At 42.1% G+C, this 24,629-nt stretch overlaps 1 protein-coding gene across 1 annotated transcript in view; it reads right to left on the bottom strand.

Annotated features, from left to right (window-relative positions):
- Positions 1-4,911: 4,911 nt before the first annotated feature.
- POLR2G (RNA polymerase II subunit G) overlaps positions 4,912-24,629 on the bottom strand; it is a 42,369-nt gene continuing 22,651 nt past the window's right edge. Inside the window, exons 6-8 of the mRNA XM_073554633.1 lie at positions 5,613-5,684; positions 5,367-5,400; positions 4,912-5,103 (exon numbers count right to left, since the gene is read on the bottom strand). Of these exons, the coding sequence (XP_073410734.1) occupies positions 5,090-5,103; positions 5,367-5,400; positions 5,613-5,684 (120 nt within the window). The 3' untranslated portion in view covers positions 4,912-5,089. The remainder of the gene's footprint in view (positions 5,104-5,366; positions 5,401-5,612; positions 5,685-24,629) is intronic.

Genomic DNA, 24,629 nt, shown 5'->3' with positions numbered 1-24,629 from the left:
TAATATATAGCAGTCGTCATATTATATATCACGCTGTACTTACAATTGCTCATTTTCTCTTTCTACCCAGATAATTATTCTCTTTTCCATCAGGTCTATGACAGCACATGATTAAAAACTGACTAACTGAATCCTCCTAAGCTCTATGGAGAAACAGGAGGTCAATTTTCCCTGTATGAGTAATGCAAAGACCCTGGTAGAAAGTGGAGGGGGCAGCTGCATCAGAAGTTGAAGAGGGGAATGATAAATGCAGGGACAAGATACTTCCTGTTTCTACATAGAGAAGGGAAAAGAATTAGATTGGTAGAAAGGCAAAATGAGCAATTGTAAGTACACAGCGCTAAATAATATGATGACTGCAATATATTAAGGGGGATAAAATTTTGATGGGAGAAGGGCTTCTTCAACTACTTGGCTCAAAAGACACTAAAAAGCCTGAACATATGAACAGCAAGTGGTTTTTACATAGCAATGCATACATTTAATACTCTCGAGCATTTTGTTAGGAAAAAAAAAAATACTGTAATTTTGGAGCAGACCCACTCCAAATCCACCTGAAAACGATTCTGTGCACAAACCCTGAAATACCTAAATGGTTAAAATAAGAACCACATATTTTGGACATAAAAGAAAAAAAAAGCACATGTATTTTTCTGGTTATAGATTTTTGCATTCACACACACAAAAAAAAGTGGCTTTGTTTAATGATTAGTGAATTAAACATTACAGTGACTTCAGATACTGGATCATTAGCAACATAAGGAAAATCTCACTGCCCAAATTAACAACCACCATGAAGTCATTCTCCACACTTGGCATTATTGGCTAGTTATAATCAGGTCTCAGCAGAATACAAAAAAAAAATACTCGATCAAAGATTCCCGCACCTGCCCCTGTGAAGGGTTAAAACTAAAATCAGAGCTAAAGTTTCATTTTCTCCCTTCTCTGAAGGTTTCGTTTCTACATTTTTGTTGCTTTAAGATAAATTTTTTGCAATTGGGATGAAAAGTTCAGGCTGTCATGAAACCAGACTGTTCCTCATCAGGTGCAAGATAAGGGACCCGGGGGTGTAGTACTCTGAAGAGTATGCCATTATACTACTTTCTATGTTATTTGGATACGGACATATATTCAGTTTCCGGTTTTCTTGCAATATTATTGGCTTATAGAGTGAAATGATGCTATGCTCAAAGCTGAAATTTCGTCCCTAAGACAACAAGCCTTATCTATACTGGAACAAAAATCCCTGTGTAGAAGAGATAAAATACGTAAACACTATTTTGAATTTGGGGATAAAAGCGGACGCTTATTGGCGAGAACGTTACATCCTAGGCTCGCACAGACCCCGATCTTAAGTATAAATTCCTCAGCTGGGACTCTGGTGCATTCTACCTCTGAAATACTGGAAGAGTTCAGAAAGTATTATGCCAACTTATATAATTTAGCCCAACGAGAGAACACTTTATAGGCAACAAGACAGCATATAATGGAATACTTTGAGAAATATTCTCCGGGAATCTTGCTAGTGGAAACGATAGATTCTTTGGAACAGGATTTTTCTGAACTAGAACTCAAGGAAGCTATTCAGAGTCTAAAAGTAGGAAAAAGTCCGGGTCCGGACGGATTTGCACCCAGGTTCTATAAAACATGTCCCGAGCCGTGTTCCCCACTCATGTTGAAAGCATTCAATAATATATCGCAGACGTGCCACTTTCCATTTCATTCTACGCAAGCAGTCATTACTGTGATACCTAAAGAGGGCAAGGATCACACGATTTGTTCTAATTTCCGCCCGATATCTCTGATTAATGTGGATATTAAATTATACTCTAAAATGATAGCACTTAGACTCAACCCACATTTAATACATAGAGAGCAAGTGGGCTTTGTCCCGGGTAGGGAGGCACAAGACACCACCATCAAGACTGTGTCACTGATTACAGGGGCTCGAGCGGGGGGGGGGGGGGGGGCGACTCCTTTATGCTTATTGTCAGTAGATGCCGAAAAGGCTTTTGATAGGGTAATAGGGTACATTGGGGTTTTCTAAAAGCTACATTGGAGAGGACAGGCATGCAGCAGAGGATGAGAAACTGGATTATGGCCTTATACCATGACCCGTCCGCTAGAGTACGAATAAACGGACAGCTGTTCGCGCCATTTGCAATAAAAAATGGAACGCGACAAGGCTGCCTGTTATCTCCCTATTTATACATCTTAGTCATGGAGGCGTTGGCAAATGCACTTAGGCAAAACCAATCTATTCAGGGGATTCGGGTAGGTCGCACAGAACACAAACTAGATTTGCGGATGACCTTTAGCGGTATGTCTCTTCTCCCGGAATAGGCCTACCATCCATATTAAAGGAATTTGAAAGATTCAGTAGGTTGAGTAATTTTAAGGTTAATCTACAGAAATCAGAGCTACTTAATATAACATTGTCAGATCGGGAGGTGGAGCAACTTAGGTCTAGTTTCCCTTTTCGCTGGAGTAAACATTCCATTTAATACTTGGGTATCCGTATTCCGGCAGACCCCCAGAAATTATTCGAGCTCAATTTTCTCCCGCTTAGGAGTTCAGTGGAGGAGTTAGGGGCTTGGCAGCGTCTTCAGTTGTCATGGTTTGGGAGAATAAATGCCCTTAAGATGGATATTTTGCCGAAAATATGGTATTTTTTTCCAGACCATTCCATGGGACATAGAATGATCCTTCTTTGGGGGTTATGTAAAATGATGAGAAAATTTGTTTGGCATAATGGTAGCCCACGTATAAGTTACGCCCAATTGATTAGACGTAAGGAAGATGGAGGAACAGGCCTGCCGGATTTGCGGGTGTATCATGCTTCAACTATTGGGAATTGTGTTCTAGACTTGTTCCATAATAGGGCATCTAAACTCTGGGTGGACATTGAACACGAGCTGTCTCTGAGCCTCTCTCGGGGGGTGTTCTGGATGCCATACAATGTTAACTTGGGAAAGATGTCTATTTCCTATACACTATATACTATTGTGCGGGCCTGGAGGCGATTCGCGAAGAGTTTCTCATTGGCAAATATACCAGGACCACTGACCCCTCTGGTTAGGAATCCTGGACTCCCCACTGAATTGCAGCATCCTACTTCTATAATTCCCTCGATTACACAGGGGCCGGTTCCATGTATTAAAGATGTGACTAGTCAAGTGGGCATCTTGTCTTTGGAAGACATTTTGGGAAATAGGAGACGGGCACCGGGGCATTGGCTACAATTTTTACAGCTCCAGAGTTACATTAGGTCTTTAGATTTGGAGGGGGGCTCGTACCACATGTCTACCTCTTTTGAGCGACTATGTTCTCTGTCACAGGGGCCGGCGCATGCTGTTTCTCCGATATACGGTATGATAGTGTCTGGGGGGATGGGGGTTGGGCCTGTCAGATGTACGATCTAGTGGCAAAAGGAATTTAACAGAGAAATCACATCCCAAATGTGGGCCAAGGCGTTCACCTCTGCGCATAGGATGTCGGTGTCCTGCAGGATCCAGGAGCTGAATTATAAGATATTGACATAATGGTACAGAACACCCGTTAAATTGCACAGGATGTGTCCGACAGTCCCGGACCTATGTTGGAGGTGTAATGGGGAAGTGGGATCCATGTTACATATATGGTGGAGCTGTCAAGGTGTCAGACCCCTATGGAATAAAATATTCGCACTCTATAATTATATTGCTAATAAGCAAGTGGAGGTGACTCCAGAGGTGGCATTGCTATCCATCTTCCCGGACCCACTATCCAACATTAAGAAGGGTATGTTGCCATATTTCATGACTGCAATGCATCAAATTATAACCAGGCTTTGGTTGCACCGGGGCAGATTGATTGGGTGGAGGCGGTGGATGTTCTGTGCCGGATGGAGGAGATGAGGGCTTTTGATGACAGGTTGGGTACCAGTTGGTTTGCGGTGTGGAATCCTTGGGTTCAATTTAAAGAGTCGCAACATTTTCAGTCTTGGCTAGCAAAAGGGACACTACCTTGTCCCCCATAGTAAATAAGCAATGCTAGGGTGTCAGACCTCGGACACCTTATCAATATCCATGTTTTGTCTCGTTTTCCTCTCTTTTTTGGTCTTTTCTTTTCTATACTTTCTCTTACTTCTTCTCCCTCCTTTCCTCTAACTTAGACTGTTTCCCTCCTTCCTTGATTTAGTCATGAAGGTATAATGATGTCAATGGGATGGGGAATCTTAGTAGTGGGATACTATTGATGGAGGGTGGGAGGTCTGAATATTCCTAATCTGTTAATGAGTATTCCAAATTACAATGTTTGTTAACATCACTCTCCCTGTTTAATAAAAATATATTGAAAAATAAAGTGAAATGATGCTATTGGTAGTTGAGAACTTTGCATAATTAAGCAAAATATTATAAAAGTGACTAAAATAAACGGGTCTAATGATTTGTTTTGATCCTCCCGTACAGAGACCCCCGTCTCCCTGTGGTCATTCCCAGTTGCTAGCAACGCCCTGTGGATTAATTTGGCAATCACTTGGTCAACCGTGAAGGGTTAATTTAGCCCTCCCTCAATAACTCCCTCGACACCCCTTCAACTTTCTGGAAACAGTCCAGGTAGATGGGGTAGGTTGGGGGTAATCCAGCACACTCACCCACCTTTCCCCACTCCTCCTCTCCATTCTGTCTCCTCTCCTGTTGGATTCCCAGCATCTGATTTACTTGCCATGTGTTATTTTAAACGCTCTGTGCTTTCTGGCAATGATTACACTTTATTACATTTCTGAAAAACCTACGATTTTTTCTTTTTCTTTTTTTTTTTTTTTTTAACAAAACACCACATTACTGTGAAAGTATGACGCATATTCACATGAACAGTATCTGCAGAATATGAACAGAAAGAAAATCAAAAAAAAAAACAAAAAAAAACTTTCATCTAATTTCTTTAATAAAAATAAGATTATTTTAAAGACAGCGCTCCAATATCTAAAACAGATAAAGCATCAATCCCGGCTGAATTATCACTAAGTGTTAACAGCAGCTGAAATACACAAAAAAAATATACAGAACGTAAAAGGACTTGGTGCAGGCGAAAGATGGCGAACGTGTCAGCTGACCAGACCTGGAAGAGACAAGAAAGGAAAAAAGAAGGTCAAAGACACTTAGTAAATGGATTGGAAATGCAACAAGAGTGGGAGACAGACCACAGAGACCACCACAGGCATGCCCACACAAGGTAGGGAGGCAAGAACGGAAGCAGAATCTGAAACGTACATCAATGAGTTTAACATTATATATTCTAAATAAACGAGAAGTTTAACACAAAGAACCCAATCTTTTTATTTTGGTAGTAAGTTGAAATCTTGCTAGTGCCGTAGCACTTACCCAAATAATCATCCATCAGAGAGCCGATCGCAAACTGTAAAGAAGGAAGAGCGTTAAAATCCAGACTGAACTAGAAATGTGTGACCATGTATATAGTAATGCAGCTTGTCTTGGGGACTCGTGCTTTAGCCCCTAAATGGAGAGCAACCCATTTCTGGTCCAGAAAGAGTACATTTCATTTTTCCATTCTTATTTCCCACTCACATATTAGCTGTCATCTGGATAAAACCTAAAAACCGCACTTACTATGTCATTTTTATCCACTCTGGTTCCAACAATTTTAAGACGAATTTCGTCATCCTGCTGAATAACTACATCCTAAAAAAAAAAAAAAAAAAAAAAAAAAGGACATAAAGAAAAAAAACAGTCAAAACAATTAGTACTGCCTTATTAAAGAGCTGCAATTTATTACACCCACAAAAAAAACAATCCCAACTCTATAAGGTCCAGAGACAACCGGGTCGGGCTGTTCTTACATGACTGGGTCGACATAATGACTGGATTTGGTCATTATTAGTGAATGTTTATTAGTGAATGTGCTAGAATAAGGTGTTATCTGAGCATGCTCGGGTGCTAACTGAGTCTTCAGCCTGCTCAAAAAAAATGTTCAAGTCCCCACGGCTGCTAGACTGCCGCAACACATAGAGGGATTTCCTGTTTGTTAGACAGCCGCAACACGCGCAGGGATGGCCTAACAGCCGTGAGACATGCAGCCCCGGGGACTCAGACATATTATTTCAGAACGCCGAAGACACTCTTAGCACCCGAGCATGCTCAGATAACACCTTACTCATCACTAGTCAGTATTAGTTTCTCCATCTTTTGATTTCCTACCCACTTGGATGTGTAGAATATGTTTCTGTTTGCACCAAAAACCTACTCATACACAAGAACGTATTTTACATACTCTTTACATCAGAATTTTATGTCAAATACATATATAAATTTTTTAAATGTTTAATGGTTTTTATTTCACTATGTGCATAATTAAAAAAAAAAAAAAAAAAAAAAACTTGCAAATTTCATTCTACACTTAAGTCTTCCTGTTAGTTCAGGAAATCCACATTTACATTACCCATGATATGCATCTGACCCTAGCATCTAATGAGCATGTGCAAATATCACTGTGAAGGGGGGGGGGGTAGGGGCGGTAGGCCAGCTGTGATATTGCCTATTGTGAATGATGGATCCTGTGTTATCAGCCGTGTATAGAGGTGTCACCTGTCATTGTATTCCTACCTCTGATAATAATTACTTACGTATTCGTTATGCATGAAGTACGAATCTAGAATAGCCCTAATGGCCAGTATGAAAATTAAAGTATAGTCATTGCCACATTTTTTTCTAAAATATATTTAACCCCTTCACCCCCAAGGGTGGTTTGCACATTCATGACCGGGCCAATTTTTACAATTCTGACCACTGTCCCTTTATGAGGTCATAACTCTGGAACGCTTCCATGGATCCCGGTGATTCTGACATTGTTTTCTCGTGACATATTGTACTTCATGTTAGTGGTAAAATTTCATTCAAATAACTTGCGTTTATTTGTGAGAAAAACGGAAATTTGGCGAAAATTTTGCAATTTTCCAACTTTGAATTTTTATGCCCTTAAATCACAGAGATATGGCACCCAAAAAACTTGATAACTAACATTTCCCACATGTTTACTTTACATCAGCACAATTTTGGAACCAAAATTTTATTTTGTTAGGAAGTTATAAGGGTTAAAAGTTGACCAGCGATTTCTCATTTTTACAACACCATTTTATTTTTAGGACCACATCACATTTGAAGCCACTTTGAGGGGTCTATATGATAGAAAATACCCAAAAGTGACACCATTCTAAAAACTGCACCCCTTAAGGTGCTCAAAACCACATTCAAGAAGTTTTTTAACCCTTTAGTTGAGTCACAGGAATTTTTTTGAATATTAAAAAAAAAAAATGAACATCTAACTTTTTTTCACAAAAAAATACTTCAGGTTCAATTTTTTTTATTTTACCAAGGGTAACAGGAGAAATTGGACTGCAAAAGTTATTGTGCAATTTGTCCTGAGTACGCTGATACCTGATATGTGGGGGGGGGGGGGGAACGACTGTTTCGGCGCATGGCAGAGCTCAGAATGGAAGGAGCGCCGTTTGACTTTTTCAATGCAAAATTGTCTGGAATTCAGATCGGACGCCATGTCACGTTTGGAGAGTCCCTGATGTACCTAAACAGTGGAAACCCCCTACAAGTGACCCCATTTTGGAAACTAGACCCCCTAAGGAACTTATCTAGATGTGTGGTGAGAACTTTGAACCCCCAAGGGCTTCACAGAAGTTTATAACATAAAGCCGTACAATTAAAAAATCATATTTTTTCCACAAAAATGATCTTTTTACCCTCAATTCTTATTTTTCCAAGAGTAACAGGACCCTAAAAGTTATTGTGCAATTTGTCCTGAGTATGCCGATACCCCACATGTGGGGGTAAACCACTATTTGGGCGCATGGCAGAGCTCGGAAGGGAAGCAGCGCCATTTGACTTTTTGGCTGGAATTGAGATCGGACACCATGTCGCGATTGGAAAACCCCTGATGTACCTAAACAGTGGAAACCCCCCACAAATGACACCATTTTGTAAATTAGACCCCCCAAGGAACTTATCTAGATGTGTGGTGAGCACTTTGAACCCCTCAGTGCTTCACAGAAGTTTATAACGCCCGGGCGTGAAAATAAAAAATTCGTATTTTTTCCACAAACATGATCTTTTAGTCACCATTTTTTTATTTTACCAAGGGTACCAGGAGAAATTGGACCCCAAAAGTTGTTGTCCAATTTGTCCTGAGTATGCCGATACCCCATATGTGGGAGAAAACTACTGTATGGGCACACGTCGGGGCTCGGAAGGGAAGTAGTGACGTTTTGGAATGCAGACTTTGATGGAATGGTCTGCGGGTGTCATGTGCATTTGGAGAGCCCCTGATGTACCTAAGCTATTGAAACTCCCCACAAGTGACCCCATTTTGGACACTAGACCCCCCACGGAACTTATCTAGATGTGTGGTGAGCACTTTGAACCCGCAAGTGCTTCACAGAAGTTTATAACGCTTGGACGTGAAAATAAAAAAATCATTTTTTTTCCACAAAAATGATATTTTTGCCCCCAATTTTTTATTTTCCTAAGGGTAACAGGAGAAATTGGACCCCAAAAATTGTTTTGCAATTTGTCCTGAGTAGGCCGATACCCTACATGTGGGGGTAAAACACTGTTTGGGCGCATGGCAGAGCTTGGAAGGGAAGGAGCACCATTTGACTTTTTCAACTGAGAATTGGCTGGAATTGAAATCAGACGCCATGTTGCATTTGGAGAGCACCTGATGTGCCCAAACAGTGGAAACCCCCAATTCTAACTCCAACCCGAACCCCAACACACCCCTAACCCTAATCTCAGCCCTAACCCTAATGGAAAAATGGAAATAAATACTTTTTTTTATTTTATTATTTTTCCCTGACTAAGGGGGTGATAACGGGGGGGTTTGATTTACTATTTATGGCGGTTTTTATGTTTGGCGGCGGTCGCAAGCTAAAAGACGCTTTTTATTGTAAGAATAGTTTTTGCATCACCACATATTGAGAGCTATAATTTTTCCGTATTTTGACCCACTGAGTCATGTGAGGTCTTATTTTTTGCGGGACGAGTTGTCGTTTTTATTGGTACCATTTTCGGGCACGTGACATTTTTTGATCGCTTTTTATTCCGATTTTTGGGACGCAGAATGAACAAAAACCAGTGTTTCATGAATTACTTTTGGGGGGGGTGCGTTTACACCGTTCCGCATGCGGTAAAATTGATAAAGCGGTTTTATTCTTCGGGTCAGTACGGTTACAGCGATACCTCATTTAGGTCTTTTTTTATGTTTTGTCGGTTTTATGCAATGAAAACTATTTTATATAAAAAATAATTATTTTTGCATCGCTTTATTCTGCGAGCTATAACTTTTTTATTTATTCGCTGATGATGCTGTGTGGCGGCTCGTTTTTTACGGGACAAGATGACGTTTTCAGCGGTACCATGGATATTTATATGCGTCTTTTTGATCACGCATTATTACACTTTTTGTTTGGCGGTATGATGATAAATCATTTTTTGCTTCGTTTTTTATTTTTATTTTTTAAGGGGTTCGCTAAAGGGGTTAACTAATGGGACAATTTTATAGGGCGGGTCGTTACGGACGCGGCGATACCCAATATGTGTACTTTAATTGTTTGTTTTTTTATTTTCAAAAAATGGATTTATTTGGGGGAATATATTTTTTTTTTTTTGTAATTTATTTGGCGATTTTTTTGAAATTATTTTAACACTTTTTTTTAATTTTTTTTTTACTTTATTAAATAGTCCCAGGTGGGACATCACTGTTCTGTGACAGATCGTTGATCTGTCACATCACAGATCACTGTGACAGATCAGCGATCTGTCACAGGCAGTGCACAAGGCTTCCTCATGCCTGCGCTTTGCAGGCACTGAGGAAGCCAGCTTCCTGCAGGCCCCCGTCCCCATCTTGGATTCGGGGGCCTGCAGGAAAGGAGCCCCCGGCAGCAGAGCTGCACATTGCGCTGCCGTGGGGGGCTCAGGGAAGCACGGAGGGAGCCCCCTCCCTGCCGATGCTTCCCTTTAACCCCCGGTACACCACGTTTGATCGCGGTGTGCAAGGGGTTAACGTGTCGGGGGCGGTCCGTGACCGCCCCTGACACATTGTGCCGGGTGTCAGCTGTGATAATCAGCTGACACCCGGCCGCGATCAGCGGCGCTCACTACGTGGGCGCCGCTGATCGCGGTAGACGTACTATCCCGTCCATGGGCATAGGGGCCCGGGTCCCATGGACGGGATAGTACGTCTGATGTCAGGAAGGGGTTAAAAGCACAAAACCTGCATTTAAATAATGGGCAATTTTTGATCATACATTACCTTTACTCAGATGCATCCTAACAGTTTAAAATAAAGCATGTTAAAGGGAACCAGTCAGATCCCTTAAAAACTTTTTAAAAGGCCCATTATTCAGGTGGTACAGTAATGTGTTTAGTGTTTTCTACAACTGCTGGATGTGAATGAACCTGTTTGGCTGGATCACCAGCTTTCTATTTGCCCATTCATACGCCTGGGAAGTGGAAAAGGTATCAGTGCACCACACAGATTGAAAACCTCATACAGTGGGGAAAAACAGGATTTTGGGTTGCTTACCGTAAAATCTGTTTCTCGGAGCCTTTATTGGGGGACACAGAGACCATGGGTGTATGCTGCTGCCACTAGGAGGCTGACACTATGCACAAAAAAGGTTAGCTCCTCCTCTGCAGTGTACACCCCACCGACCGGCAGGAATTCCTCAGTTACTGAGAAAGCAGTAGGAGAAGTAACAGAATAGATTGAAAACAGAACTCAACTGTAAACAACCAACAAACATAGTAACAGGAGTTGTAGAACATGGGAGGGTGCTGTGTCCCCCAATGAAGGCTCCGAGAAACAGATTTTACGGTAAGCAACCCAAAAATCCTGTTTTCTCTTTCGCCTCATTGGGGGACAGAGACCATGGGACATCCCAAAGCAGTCCCTGGGATGGGAAAAACAAACTTCCATCAGGCCAGCGGACTCACTGCGGCAGCCTGCAGGATCCTTCTACCTAGGCTGGCGTCCGCCGAAGCGTAGGTGTGGACCTTGTAGAATTTCACAAACGTGTGAACCGATGACCAGGTTGCAGCTTTGCAAAGCTGTAGCGCGGAAGCTCTGTGACGTACTGCCCAGGAGGCACCCACTGCCCGGGTAGAGTGCGCTCTAATTCCCGGAGGGGGTCACTCGATGTTTGACCCGGTAGGCCTCCAAAATTGCGATCTGACCCAGTGAGCAATAGTAGCTTTGGAGGCCGGCTGACCTTTTTGTGCTCCATCCGGAATGATGAAGAGAGAGTCTGTCTTCCGCAAAGGAGTCGTCCTAGCTAGGTAGACCTTCATCGCCCTGACCAAGTCCAGCTTGTTTAAGGAGCGCTCCCGAGGGTGAGTTGGACCCAGACAAAAGGACGGGAGAACAATATCCTCATTCAGGTGAAAAGTGGACACCACTTTAGGAAGGAAAGAGGGCGGAGGCCGCAGAACTACCTTGTCCTGGTGGAGTACCAAGAAAGGAGAGCGGCAAGGGAGGCCTGCCAATTCCGACACCCGCCGGATGGAGGGGATGGCTACTAGGAAGGCTACTTCAGGTTCAAAGGGAGGACCTTGCATGACCTCGAGAACCAGGTTAAGATCCCAAGGATCTACGGGCGCTCGGTACGGAGGAGCCGTATGAGCCACTCCTTGAAGGAAGGTTTTGACCTGAGGACGAGAGGCCAATGTCTTCTGAAATAAAATGGACAGCGCCGAAACTTGACCTTTTAAAGAGCTGAGGGCAAGGCCTGCATCAAGCCCTGCCTGAAGAAACGCCAGGACAGGAGGGAGCGAAAAACGCATGGGCAGAATGTCGTTGGCTTCGCACCAAGTGAAATAGGCCTTCCAAGTACGGTAATAAATTTTGGAAGACGATGGCTTCCTGGCCCGGATCATGGTATGAATAACTCGATCCAAAAAGCCTGATCGTTTCAAAACCTCGGCCTCAACAGCCACGCCGTTAAATTGAGCGGCCGAGAATTGGGGTGGCAAATCGGACCTTGAGACAGCAGATCTGCCCTGTCTGGAAGTTTCCAGGGGGCGTCCGCGAGAAGGTTGACGATGTCCGGAACCAAGCCCTTCTGGGCCAATTCAGGGCGATGAGGATGACTGGAATTCCTTCCGCCTTGATTTTCTTCAACAGCCTGGGAAGAAGAGGCAGGGGAGGGAAGAGGTAGGGGAGCTCGAACTGTGACCAAGGAATGGCTAGAGCGTCAGCGCCCACTGCGAGAGGATCTCGAGCCCTGGATACAAACTGTGGGACTTTCTTGTTGAGGCGAGAAGCTAGCAGATCTACGTCTGGGGTTCCCCAACGACGCCAAAGCTGAAGAAATACCTCCGGATGTAGACCTCGCGGCTGAGAAAATCGGCGGCCCAGTTGTCCACGCCGGGAATGTGCACCGCGGATATTGCCGGGACTGAAACCTCCGCCCAATGAAGAATCTTGGACACTTCTGCCAGGGATGAGACACTCCACGTCCCCCCCCTGGCGGTTGACATATGCCACCGCTGTGGCATTGTCTGTCTGAATCCGAATAGGCAGTCCCGAGAAGTCTCTCCCAGTGAACGAGACAGATAAATCGCTCGTATCTCGAGGACGTTGATTGGCAGGGCTGACTCCTGAGTTGACCAACGACCCTGAACAGTGTGATTGCAGAACACTGCCCCCCAGCCGAGAAGGCTGGCATCCGTTGTCACAATCTGCCAGTGAATGGGAAGGAATGACCGTCCTAGGGAGATGAGAGGATGTGATACTTATGTGATATGAATGATGTATGATTGATATTAGAAAAGGTATCCAGATGGTAGGTAGGTGATCACGGGACTTTTTTTTCCTTTTCAAAAGTATTCACTACAACATTACCAGAGACTGGGGATTTGACTGCTGAATGACCTCTTTGAGTACATGCATAAGGAATGTGAAAAACAACCATACAGCGCTTGCGTAACACGAGCAGAGCACGAGTTGGAATGTTCACTGCGCAGCTGTACAGCTTGTGTATACATTACTTGTAGAAGTTGTAGTGTGCAGGACTAGATTCATATCTAGGAACAGTTTGTATATAACCAAGGGAAATTCCACTGGCGAGTAGGGACGTTCCAGGAGACTTATGGACGCATATCTTCTGTGATGGAGTTTTACGGGATATTTCCTCCTCGCCAATCGAGTCCCCCGATAGAGGAGTGATGCTTCAATATCCGGTAATATATTGATGCTTACTTTCTCTATGAATAGATGATGTATTGATCATGTAATGTTAGACTAGTGCGGCTAAAATTCATGTGCAAATTTATATGTTAATTCATTAATATCTCTGATTTTAATAGAATAAAATACTATAATAATAATAATAAATTTTATTTTTATAGCGCCGACATATTCCGCAGCACTTTACATTTCAGAGGGGATTTGTACAGACAATAGACATTACAGCATAACAATAATCACATACAGTAGATTATAACAAATACCAAGAGGAAAGAGGGCCCTGCTCGCAAGCTTACAGTCTATGAGGAAAGAGGGAGACACGAAAGGTGGGTGGTAACAGTTACCCTGATTGTATGGACCAGTCATAATGTTAAGTGTGTAACAGTACAGACACAGAGGGCTAATGGAGGCATAAAGCATGTGGGAACATGATGCGGGGAACCTGGTTATGGTAAAACTTTTGGCTCTGCCACACAGGGATAGATTAGGTTAATGTGTTGGGGTGGTAGGCCAGTCTGAATAAATGCGTTTTCAGGACACGCTTAAAATTGTTTACTATTGTTTTACTGAGCACAGACTTCTTGTCTCTTGCCTAATTAGTATATTAGTGAGCGCTACGTATGTAAGGACCATAAGTCCATCATATTGGCTCGGTAAGACATAAATTGGCATAGTCGGCAGGATTTTTGTTTAAACACAGTTTTGTTCTCACAAATATATAGTTGGCACTTTTTTTTTTTTTTTTACAATAGTGATAATGTTTAGGAAACGAAAAGAAAAACAAGATGTTCTCCTGTTCTCCATAATCTTTGAAAATTCTTGGAGAACAGGAGAAGTGCCAGAAGACTGGAGAAGAGCAAATGTTGTTCCTATTTTCAAAAAGGGGAAGAAGGTGGACCCAGGCAACTATAGGCCGGTGAGTCTGACTTCTATACCAGGAAAGATCTTTGAACAAATTATTAAACAACATGTATGTCAATACCTGGATAAGAATGAAGTGATTAAACAGAGTCAGCATGGGTTTCTAACTAATAAGTCATGTCAGACTAACTTAATTTCCTTCTATGACGGTATCACTGATTGGGTGGATCAAGGAAATGCTGTAGATATAGTATATCTTGACTTCAGCAAAGCATTTGACAAAGTCTCTCATACAATCCTTATTGAAAAAATGACTAAGTATGGAATGGACAAGGCAACTGTTAGGTGGATTCATAACTGGCTTAGTGATCGGACCCAAAGAGTGGTCGTAAATGGCTGCACATCCAGTTGGAAGAATGTCTCAAGTGGGGTACCACAGGGCTCTGTCCTGGGCCCTGTATTGATCAACATCTTTATCAACGATTTAGATGAAGGAATTGAGGGTAAACTGATTAAATTTGCTGATGACACAAAGCTAGGAGGGATAGCTAATACTAGAGAAGAGAGAGAGAGGATTCAAAAAGATTTAAATAAACTGGAGAAGTGGGCAGCAACTAACAGAATGGTTTTTAACAGGGAGAAATGCAAAGTACTACATCTGGGCAATAAAAATGAAAAAAGCATATATAGAATGGGAGGAATAGGGCTAAGTGACAGCACATGTGAAAAAGACTTGGGTATACTAATAATAGATCACAGACTGAATATGAGTCAACAGTGTGATGCAGCAGCAAAAAAGGCAAATGCAATTCTAGGATGTATTAACAGAAGCATACAGTCTAGATCACGTGAAGTCATTATTTCCCTCTACTCCTCTTTGGTCAGACCTCATCTGGAATATTGTGTCCAGTTTTGGGCACCACATTTTAAAAAAGACATCAACAAACTGGAGCAAGTTCAGAAAAGAGCGACCAGAATGGTGACCGGTCTGCAAACCCTGTCTTATGAGGAAAGGTTGCAGGATTTGGGAATGTTTAGTTTGCAAAAGAGAAGACTGAGAGGAGACTTAATAGCTGTCTACAAATATCTAAAGGGCTGTCACATTGTAGAAGGATCAACTTTATTCTCATTTGCACAAGGAAAGACTAGAAGCAATGGGATGAAACTGAATGGGAAGAGACACAGATTAGATATTAGAAAAAACTTTTTGACAGTTAGAGTGATCAATGAGTGGAACAGGCTGCCACGAGAAGTGGTGAGTTCTCCTTCAATGGAAGTCTTCAAACAGAGGCTGGACAGACATCTGACTGGGATGATTTAGAGAATCCTGCTTTGAGCAGGGGGTTGGACCAGATGGCCCAAGAGGTCCCTTCCAACTCTACGATTCTATGATTCTATGTTGTAGAGGTGCCTGGCTGGACCACGGCACCCTATGATATACTGGCACATGAATTGAGTAGCTCTGGGCTAGCAGAACAATGGTCGAGTAAGCTCAAAGGTAGTGAACCCACTGATGTTGTTGAAGTACTCAGGGGGGTCCCCGCAAAGGCGGGTGATGTAGTGTCGCTTGGGCGACAAACCTGGATCCTGCTCAGTGCATATCGCGGGATGCATGAGAGGAATCAACAGATGCAGAGAAAATGTTATCAGTTGGAACAAAAAGTGATAGAGTTAGGTGGGCAGAAAGTGGTGCTGGATTGTAATACCCGTCTGCTTAAATATAGGTTGGAACACTATCAGAATGTAGCAGAAAAAGCTGCTATAAAGGGATCCTGTGATCCAGAGATATTTCAAAAACTATTTCAAGGAGAATCAAGAACAATTGCAAAATATTGTAATTATTGTAGCCAGAGCTATAATGGATAAATATCCTACGGAGGCTGACATACCAGTCAATGATAAACCATGGTATACTCTCCATGACGGCATTGAAAGATTGAAAGAAGAATCTATGCGCAGTGCAGTTTCAGTGTTAGCTGTAGAAGAAGAATATACAGAGCATCCAATGACTGCAAGCATGAGGAGTCGGTTGGTAAAGACTACTCCTGCATATAAAGCTGTGATATTGACCATAACAGTGGCAATGACAGGAGAACCAGTGAGAAGAGCGATTACTCGAATGAGGGAGTTGCAGGATATGGGTGACTGGAAAGCTGCAGCCCAGGCATCCTCTCCACAAAATCCCTCCCAAACACACCCAGGTTAATAGTAAACCCCATAATTCAGAATGGAAGAAAGAAGGGAACCCCTCTAATCCGGATCGGGTATCCCGGAGGGAAATGTTCCAGGCATTATTGAAAGCTGGAATGAGTAAAGAATCTATAGATGGAAAACAGACAGGTGAATTGTGGAGATTATATAAGCAGAAAGTGTTGTCTGCTAAAAAGGTGGATGCTAAAAAAAGAAGTTGGTCAAGAGAAGGAGAAAGCTGATAAAATTCCAACAGCACCTGATAAAGTGTCATGGGAAGACTTTAAAACAGTCTATCCTTGGGAGGAACTGGCTGCAGCAGTAGCTACTCAGGTAAGTGATGGCTGGGGCAGGAATGCCTATGAGGCAGCCACGGGAAAAAATTCTGATGAAGAAATATCATAGGTAGCCAGCCAAGCCCCCGTATGGATAAAAAGTGATCAACGTCCATACGTAAATTTAAGTATCCATTGGAAAGGGGGCAATGTACAAAGGGTTCCCGCATTAATTGATACTGGGGTGGAGGCTACCTTAATTTATGGAAATCCAAACAAATTCAAAGATCCGAAAATTAAAATTGCAGGATTAGGAGGACAAAAGTTATCACTGGGGTCCAAACACAAGTTGACCTGAAAATAGGTAATTTACCAATAAGGAATTATCGAGTTTTAGTAGTACCTATACCAGAATATATTTTGGGAATAGATGTTTTGAAAGGGATGAAGCTAAATTTGGCTGAGGGAAAATTTTCCTTCGGAGTCAGGACAGGTGAAATCCAAATGAGACCTGTGGTAGTTGGAAAAGTGAAAATGCCACCTATACATGTTCCCCCGGCTACAAAAATGGTAGCTATGAAACAATACCGAATTCCGGGAGGACATAAGGAAATTACTGAAACAATCAAAAATTTGGTTGACGCTGGAGTAATGCGTACAACCACCACTGCTTGGAACAATCCTGTCTGGCCAGTGAAAAAGAGTGATGACTCCTGGCGTATGACTGTGGATTATAGAGAATTGAACAAATATACTCCCCCACTAACAGCTGCAGTCCCGGACACTATTACTATAGTAGAAAATGTGCAAAGTCATAGTGGTACCTGGTATGCAGTGATTGATTTGGCAAATGCGTTCTTTACAATTCCCATAGAGGAAAAAGCTCAAGATCAATTCGCATTTACCTGGTTGGGAAGACAATACACTTTTACCAGGTTGCCACAAGGATGGCTACACAGTCCTACTATTTGTCACCGGACGGTGGCAGAACACCTGAATGAGTTTCCTTTGCCCTCTGAAATGCAATTTTCACATTATATCGATGATATAATGATACAGGGTAATGATGAACAGTCAGTGAAGGAACAGTTGCATAAATTGATATCTCACATGCGAAACAAGGGATGGGAGATTAATGATGCCAAGGTCCAAGGACCATCTCAAGTTGTAAAATTTTTAGGAATTCAGTAGAACAAATGACATAGGGAAATCTTGCCAAAAGCTAAACAGAAAATCATCAATTTCCCTACTCCTAAATCTAAGCAGGAAACTCAATCATATATTGGATTGTTTGGATTTTGGAGACAACATATACCTCATTTGGGACAGATGCTAGCTCCATTGTATAGGGTGACTGGAGAGAGGTGTGAATTTCATTGGGGAGAGAAACAACAAACTGCATTTGAAATGGTAAAAGAAGCCATACAACAGGCTGTAGATTTGTGGCCAATGATGACGGGGAGTGTAAAATTACATGTATCAGTGCAGAATTTGTATGCCAATTGGTCACTTTGGCAGAAACAAGGGGGAAAAAAAAAAAAAAAAAAAAAAAAAAAGAGTCCCCTTAGGGTTTTGGAATCGAAAACTCCCCGATGCTGGAGAAAAATATACTCCATTTGAACAGCAATTGTTGGCCTGCTATTGGTCATTACTGGAAACTGAACAATTGACTTTAGGACATGAGGTTCTTTTAAGACCAGCAATACCCATCATGCAATGGGTATTATCTAACTCTAAAACAAATAGGGTAGGACACGCACAAGAACAAAGTATCATAAAATGGAAATGGTACATTTCTGAAAGAGCAAAGAAAGGTGAAGGCGGGATCGCCTCCCTTCATGAGAAAATAGCTGAGATAGGGGAGGGAGTGAAGTCCCCTTTACAATCTACTATGTTAGAGGAATCTCCTGTCAAATGGGGAAAATCGTATGAAGATCTAACTGAGCAGCAACAGCAACATGCTTGGTTTACAGACGGATCAGCCCGATAGGTCAATGGAAAACGACATTGGAAAAGTGTGGCTTATAACCCCAGATTGGAAAAACATCTGGTCATGGAAGGTCATGGTAAAAGTAGTCAATATGCAGAATTGTATGCTATCTTTTTGGCATTAAGTTTTGAGCCAGGAAGGGAATGCCATCTCTTCACAGACTCATGGTCTGTAGCTAATGGACTTGCAACTTGGATGACGGGATGGAAAAAGTATAACTGGCTCATCCATGGTAAGGAAGTGTGGGGGAAGGAGATGTGGGAGTTTATAGAAGAAATAAAAAGAAAAAAAAAAAAAAAAAAAAGAGGAGCCAGCGCCGCTTAAGGATAGAACGCATAGCATAAAGTGCATATGCACATAATATCTAACTGTATTCAAAATAAGATATTTGGCAAAAAAATTGATCAATTCAATTGAGCCACCCCTCCGCGCCAAGGCAATCTCATGTGGGGGGTCCTACTCTACGTTTTTAATAAATACTGTGCCATACGGCCTCCTAAATACATTAAAAGCAAGACCACATTAAGTGCAATCCGTACCTGATCATATCTTGATCGCTCCCATGAAGCCAGATAAAGCAAGTGCAGATGAAGGCCAACCAGGTCTGAATGTAGACATGTCAGGTTTAGCCTCCACACATTGCCCAACCAGGAAACATAGATGAAGGGCGATGCAGGTTCAAACACAGGTGCACAATTAAATAAAGCTTGGGGCAGGGTGGGGCTGCTGTGTGTGTGCACAGCAGCCTAGATCCATCACAGTGAACACAGAAAAAATGGCGAACATAACCCAGCGCGCACGGCAAAAGTGGTGGTCAGCCTTTTTTTTTGTATGTTGGTATGTGGCTGACCACCACTTTTGCCGTGCGCGCTGGGTTATGTTCGCCATTTTTTCTGTGTTCACTGTGATGGATCTAGGCTGCTGTGCACACACACAGCAGCCCCACCCTGCCCCAAGCTTTAATTGTGCACCTGTGTTTGAACCTGCATCGCCCTTCATCTATGTTTCCTGGTTGGGCAATGTGTGGAGGCTAAACCTGACATGTCTACATTCAGACCTGGTTGGCCTTCATCTGCACTTGCTTTATCTGGCTTCATGGGAGCGATCAAGATATGATCAGGTACGGATTGCACTTAATGTGGTCTTGCTTTTAATGTATTTAGGAGGCCGTATGGCACAGTATTTATTAAAAACGTAGAGTATGACCCCCCCACATGAGATTGCCTTGGCGCGGCTCAATTGAATTGATCAATTTTTTTGCCAAATATCTCATTTTGAATACAGTTAGATATTATGTGCATATGCACTTTATGCTATGCGTTCTATCCTTAAGCGGCACTGGCTCCTCTCTTTTTTTTTTTTTTTTTATAGAAGAAATGGTATAAACCACACCTACTACTGTTTTTCATGTTGATGCACATATGCCTGCTGACTCACTTGACCGTTTGTTTAATTCTGAAGCAGATAAAGCCGCCGCCATTAGGCAAACTTCGAAAGTTGATCAAGATAAAGAAAAATGGCTGCACGGTACAGCTGTTTGGGCGCACAACAAAAGTGGACACCTGGGAGAAAAGGCCACTTACAGGTGGGCCCAAGAAAGAGGTGTCCCCTTAACCATGGACATAATTAAGCAAGTCATTATACAATGTCCAATATGCCAACATTCACAGAAACGAGAAGTACCACACACAGTTATGGGACACATAGCAAGGGGTCAATTACCTGCACAGATTTGGCAGATGGATTTTATTGGTCCATTCAGTGAAAGCAGGGGATGCAAATACATTTGTACAGCTGTAGATACATATTCAGGACTACTGATTGGTTTCCCCTGCAAAGCAGCTACACAATGGAGTACACTTAGGACTTTAGAGATTATTACCCAATATTATGGTGTTCTATTACAAATACAAACTGACAATGGGTCACACTTCACTGGCCAACAAGTAAAAGACTATGCTAATGAGCATAATATTCAATGGGTATATCACATGCCATACTATCCACAAGCTGCAGGGTTAGTGGAGAGAATGAATGGGATCTTAAAATCCACATTAAAGAAAGTGCATGGTGTAGAAGGAGAATATGGCCAGTGGAGAGACAATTTAAGTGAGGCATTACAAATCATTAACAGGCCTATTACTGATTCCACGACACCACTAATGAGGATGCTGACACCAAACCTTACAGTACATGAGGCACATGTGGTACATACAATTACCTGGTGGAAGATAACTCAAGACGCCAAAATCAGTGAGAGGGCAACTCCTTTGTCTGCGGGATTAGATCTCAGTGCAATAGAAGCGATTGTTGTACCTTCAGGTAAGACTGTTCCAATCTCAACGGGATTAGGGTGTCAGATACCCAAGGGACATTATGGTCAGTTGGACACTCGCTCTAGTTTTGCTCTAAAAGGGGCAGTAGTGGTAGGAGGAGTCATTGATGCTGACTATCAAGGGGGAATTAAAGTCCTCATAATAAATTTGGGAATAGAGCCATTGGTTATTGCTAAAGGACAGAAAATGGCTCAAATGTTGGTGATTCCAATTGATCTTGCTCAATCAATTGAAGGACAAGCTCCTCTAGAACTGTCTATGAGGAGGGATAAAGGATTTGGGTCATCTGATGTGACCAATGCTGGAGCAAAAATTTGGGTACAAAATAGGCAAGGACCGCCATCTGCGGCGGAGGTTATTGCCATTGGGAAAGACCGTACCCTATTGATCATGAGACCAGGGCAGGAAAAGTGGGAATACATCCCACAAGAAAAATGTTACTTGCGAGAATAACTCTCTTTATTTAAATTTTAGATGCTTGTACAGTGGTGCCTTGGAATCCTTGGAGGGCTGTGTTGGGTCGTTGATACATGGACCCCTGGAGTTAAGTTGACTACGGAACAGGTGCCTCCCTTGCCAAGGCCTGGAGATTGGAATGTTTATAATGTATCAAATAATGGAACATTGGTATTCAACGTGAACTTGACGCTAATAAACACAACAGCATCGTGGATATATGGGCCGCTATATGAAGAACCCCCACCCTATGACTATCCAGGACGACGACCATGGCCTTTTACAGTGCTAACGAATGGTACTGGAACTGTACAAGTTGCAGCAGAAGAAAATATTGCTTGCTGGGAGGAAGACATAGACAAACTGTTAATGAAACCTCCAAATGTTGGAATAAATTGCACAGTATTTGCTAATTATTCTGATAAAGGACTAAATGCAACGAATTTTAGTTTTCAGCTAAATAGAACTAAACTAATAGTATGTGCCAATATGACAAATAGGGTAATAGCTATTAACCCTAAGCCAAATAGGACGGATGGTGGTGTATGGGGAGGAGTATCTAGCTTAAGACGGTACTTAAGAATAATTCAAACAAATGCTTCAAATAATTTTAACTTTGAAGCAGGGTCTAATAAAAGTAAAGCTTTGAATTGGACCACTTGTACATTGCAGACCATATATCAAATGCAGCAGAAAACTACAATGCAAACTCAATTAATGACAGGAAATGAAAAAGTTTGGAGGACCGTATTTAATACAATTTCAAAAACTTCATGGTTAAAAATTGAAGTCCCTAAAATGATTTGCAGTGATACAAGTTGTCAAGGTATATTATATATATACAATGTAACAAATCAACAAATAATGTGTAGGTATGTTGTATTACCATTATTATTGGGGCCCCCAGGGTCACAATGGTTTTGGATGCCTACCATGTATGGGATGTATATTGATGTTAACAATAGAACACATGATTTAAGTTTATGTGAGGATACTTTGGACGGAAAGATTTGCAGATTACATTCTACAGTATATGAACCTTGTCTATTGCAAAATACCGTTAATATCTGTGAATTCACTGTTTTACCTATAAGATTCAAATTGTTAGTAGAAATAGCTTCACAAGAAGTTTGTGTGGTAACAGATACCCCTATAATACCAGATATGCAAACTCCCTTTGTGGGATGTTTGAAGGATGTATCCACAATACGATGGGAAAATCAGACATTCTTACTAACTCCTGATCAAGTTATACAAGAAACGGTTCAGTGGAACCCTAAACTTTTAGAAGTAAACAATTGGGAATTAAATATGACTAAATTAAGAGATGTTATTACGCATTCAGAAGAGGGTATGAAGATGCTGTTTTAAATAAAACAATACAACAGCATATAATTAGAACTACCATAGTTGTAGGAAAAATTGTAAAAATGGGGTCTATAATAGCTGATGCTACTTCTCATCATTGGTATGATATATTCATGGGTCATTCTCCCTCAGCTCAAAAGATGCTAAATTGGATCATTCACCCTGTGTTGGTACTTGCCATAATAGTAATGCTCCTTTCAATGTGGAATTGCTATATGGCATACAAAATATTCTGTAGGAAACCAAAAGTACTGATGGTGACCTATGGAAGTGGAAAATAATTCCCGTGCTCAAGGACCGATTGTGATACTTATGTGATATGAATGATGTATGATTGATATTAGAAAAGGTATCCAGATGGTAGGTAGGTGATCACGGGTCTTATTATTCCTTTTCAAAAGTATTCACTACATTACAAGAGACTGGGGATTTGACCGCTGAATGACCTCTCTGAGTACGATTACAACATGCAGAAGGAATGTGAAAAACAACCATACAGCGCTTGAATAACACGAGCAGAGCACGAGTTGGAATGTTCACTGCGCAGCTGTACAGCTTGTGTAAGCATTACTTCTAGAAGTTGTAGTGCGCAGGACTAGATTCATATCTAGGAACAGTTTGTATATAACCGAGGGAATTTCCACTGGCGAGTAGGGACGTTCCAGGAGACTTATGGACGCATATCTTCTGTGATGGAGTTTTACGGGATATTTCCTCCTCGCCAATCGAGTCCCCCGATAGAGGAGTGATGCTACAATATCCGGTAATATATTGATGCTTACTTTCTCTATGAATAGATGATGTATTGATCATGTAATGTTAGATTAGTGCTGCTAAAATTCATGTGCAAATTTATATGTTAATTCATTAATATCTCTGATTTTAATAGAATAGAATAAAATACTATTGTTTTACTGAGCACAGACTTCTTGTCTCTTGCCTAATTAGTATATTAGTGAGCGGTACGAATGTAAGGACCATAAATCCATCATATTGACTTGGTAAGACAGAGGAGACGTCAGCCACCAATTGAGGGACTGCTTGACCCGGTTTGAAAGACGAAATGGGCGATCCAGGGAAAGGACAGACCTGTTCCACCGGGATAGGATGGTGTGTTGGAGAGTTCTGGAGTGAAATTGGGCAAAGGGAACCGTCTCTGTTGCCGCCACCATCTTTCCCAGGACTTTCATGGTTGTCCGGAGAGATGGAAGTCTCATGATCTGCAGCGATCGTACATCCTGTTGCAGGGAGCCAATTTTCTCTTGAGGGAGAAAAACCCTCGATCGACGAGTGTCGCACAAAAGACCCAGAAACACAAGACGTTGTGTCGGGACAAGACAGGACTTTTTGTTGATGAGCCACCCGAAATTGGACAGGGTGTCTAGGACAATGGTAAGACTTTGGCGAGCTTGATGAAAGGATGGAGCTTTGATCAGAATGTCGTTGAGGTACGGAAAAGAACGAGACCTCTGATTCGCAACAAGGCCATCAACGCCGCCATGATCTTCGTAAATACTCTGGGTGCGGTGGCGAGACCGAACGGCAGTGCAACAAATTGGTAATGTTCCTGGCGAATCGCGAAACGTAGGAATTTCTGATGCCCGGAGAATATGGGTACATGTAGATAGGCATCTTGAATGTCTATTGAACACATGAACTCCTGCGTCTCCATGGAAGGAATTACCGACCGAAGAGACTCCATTCGGAAATGACGCAGTCGGACTCTCCTGTTGAGTAATTTGAGGTCCAACATGGGGCGAACTGTCCCGCTTTTCGGCACCACGAACAGGTTTGAATAAAACCATGTGAAACGTTTTGATTCGGGAACGGGCACAATCACCCCGGAACTGAGGAGAGAGGCGATTGATGCAAAGAACCCTGGAACTAAGGCTGGATCTT

This window comes from Dendrobates tinctorius, unplaced genomic scaffold (assembly GCF_039654945.1).
Source record: "Dendrobates tinctorius isolate UK_male_01 unplaced genomic scaffold, ASM3965494v1 ptg000211l, whole genome shotgun sequence".
NCBI lineage: Eukaryota > Metazoa > Chordata > Amphibia > Anura > Dendrobatidae > Dendrobates > Dendrobates tinctorius.
Note: the sequence above shows the minus strand (reverse complement) of the source record. Positions and strands in the feature narration are given on the sequence as shown.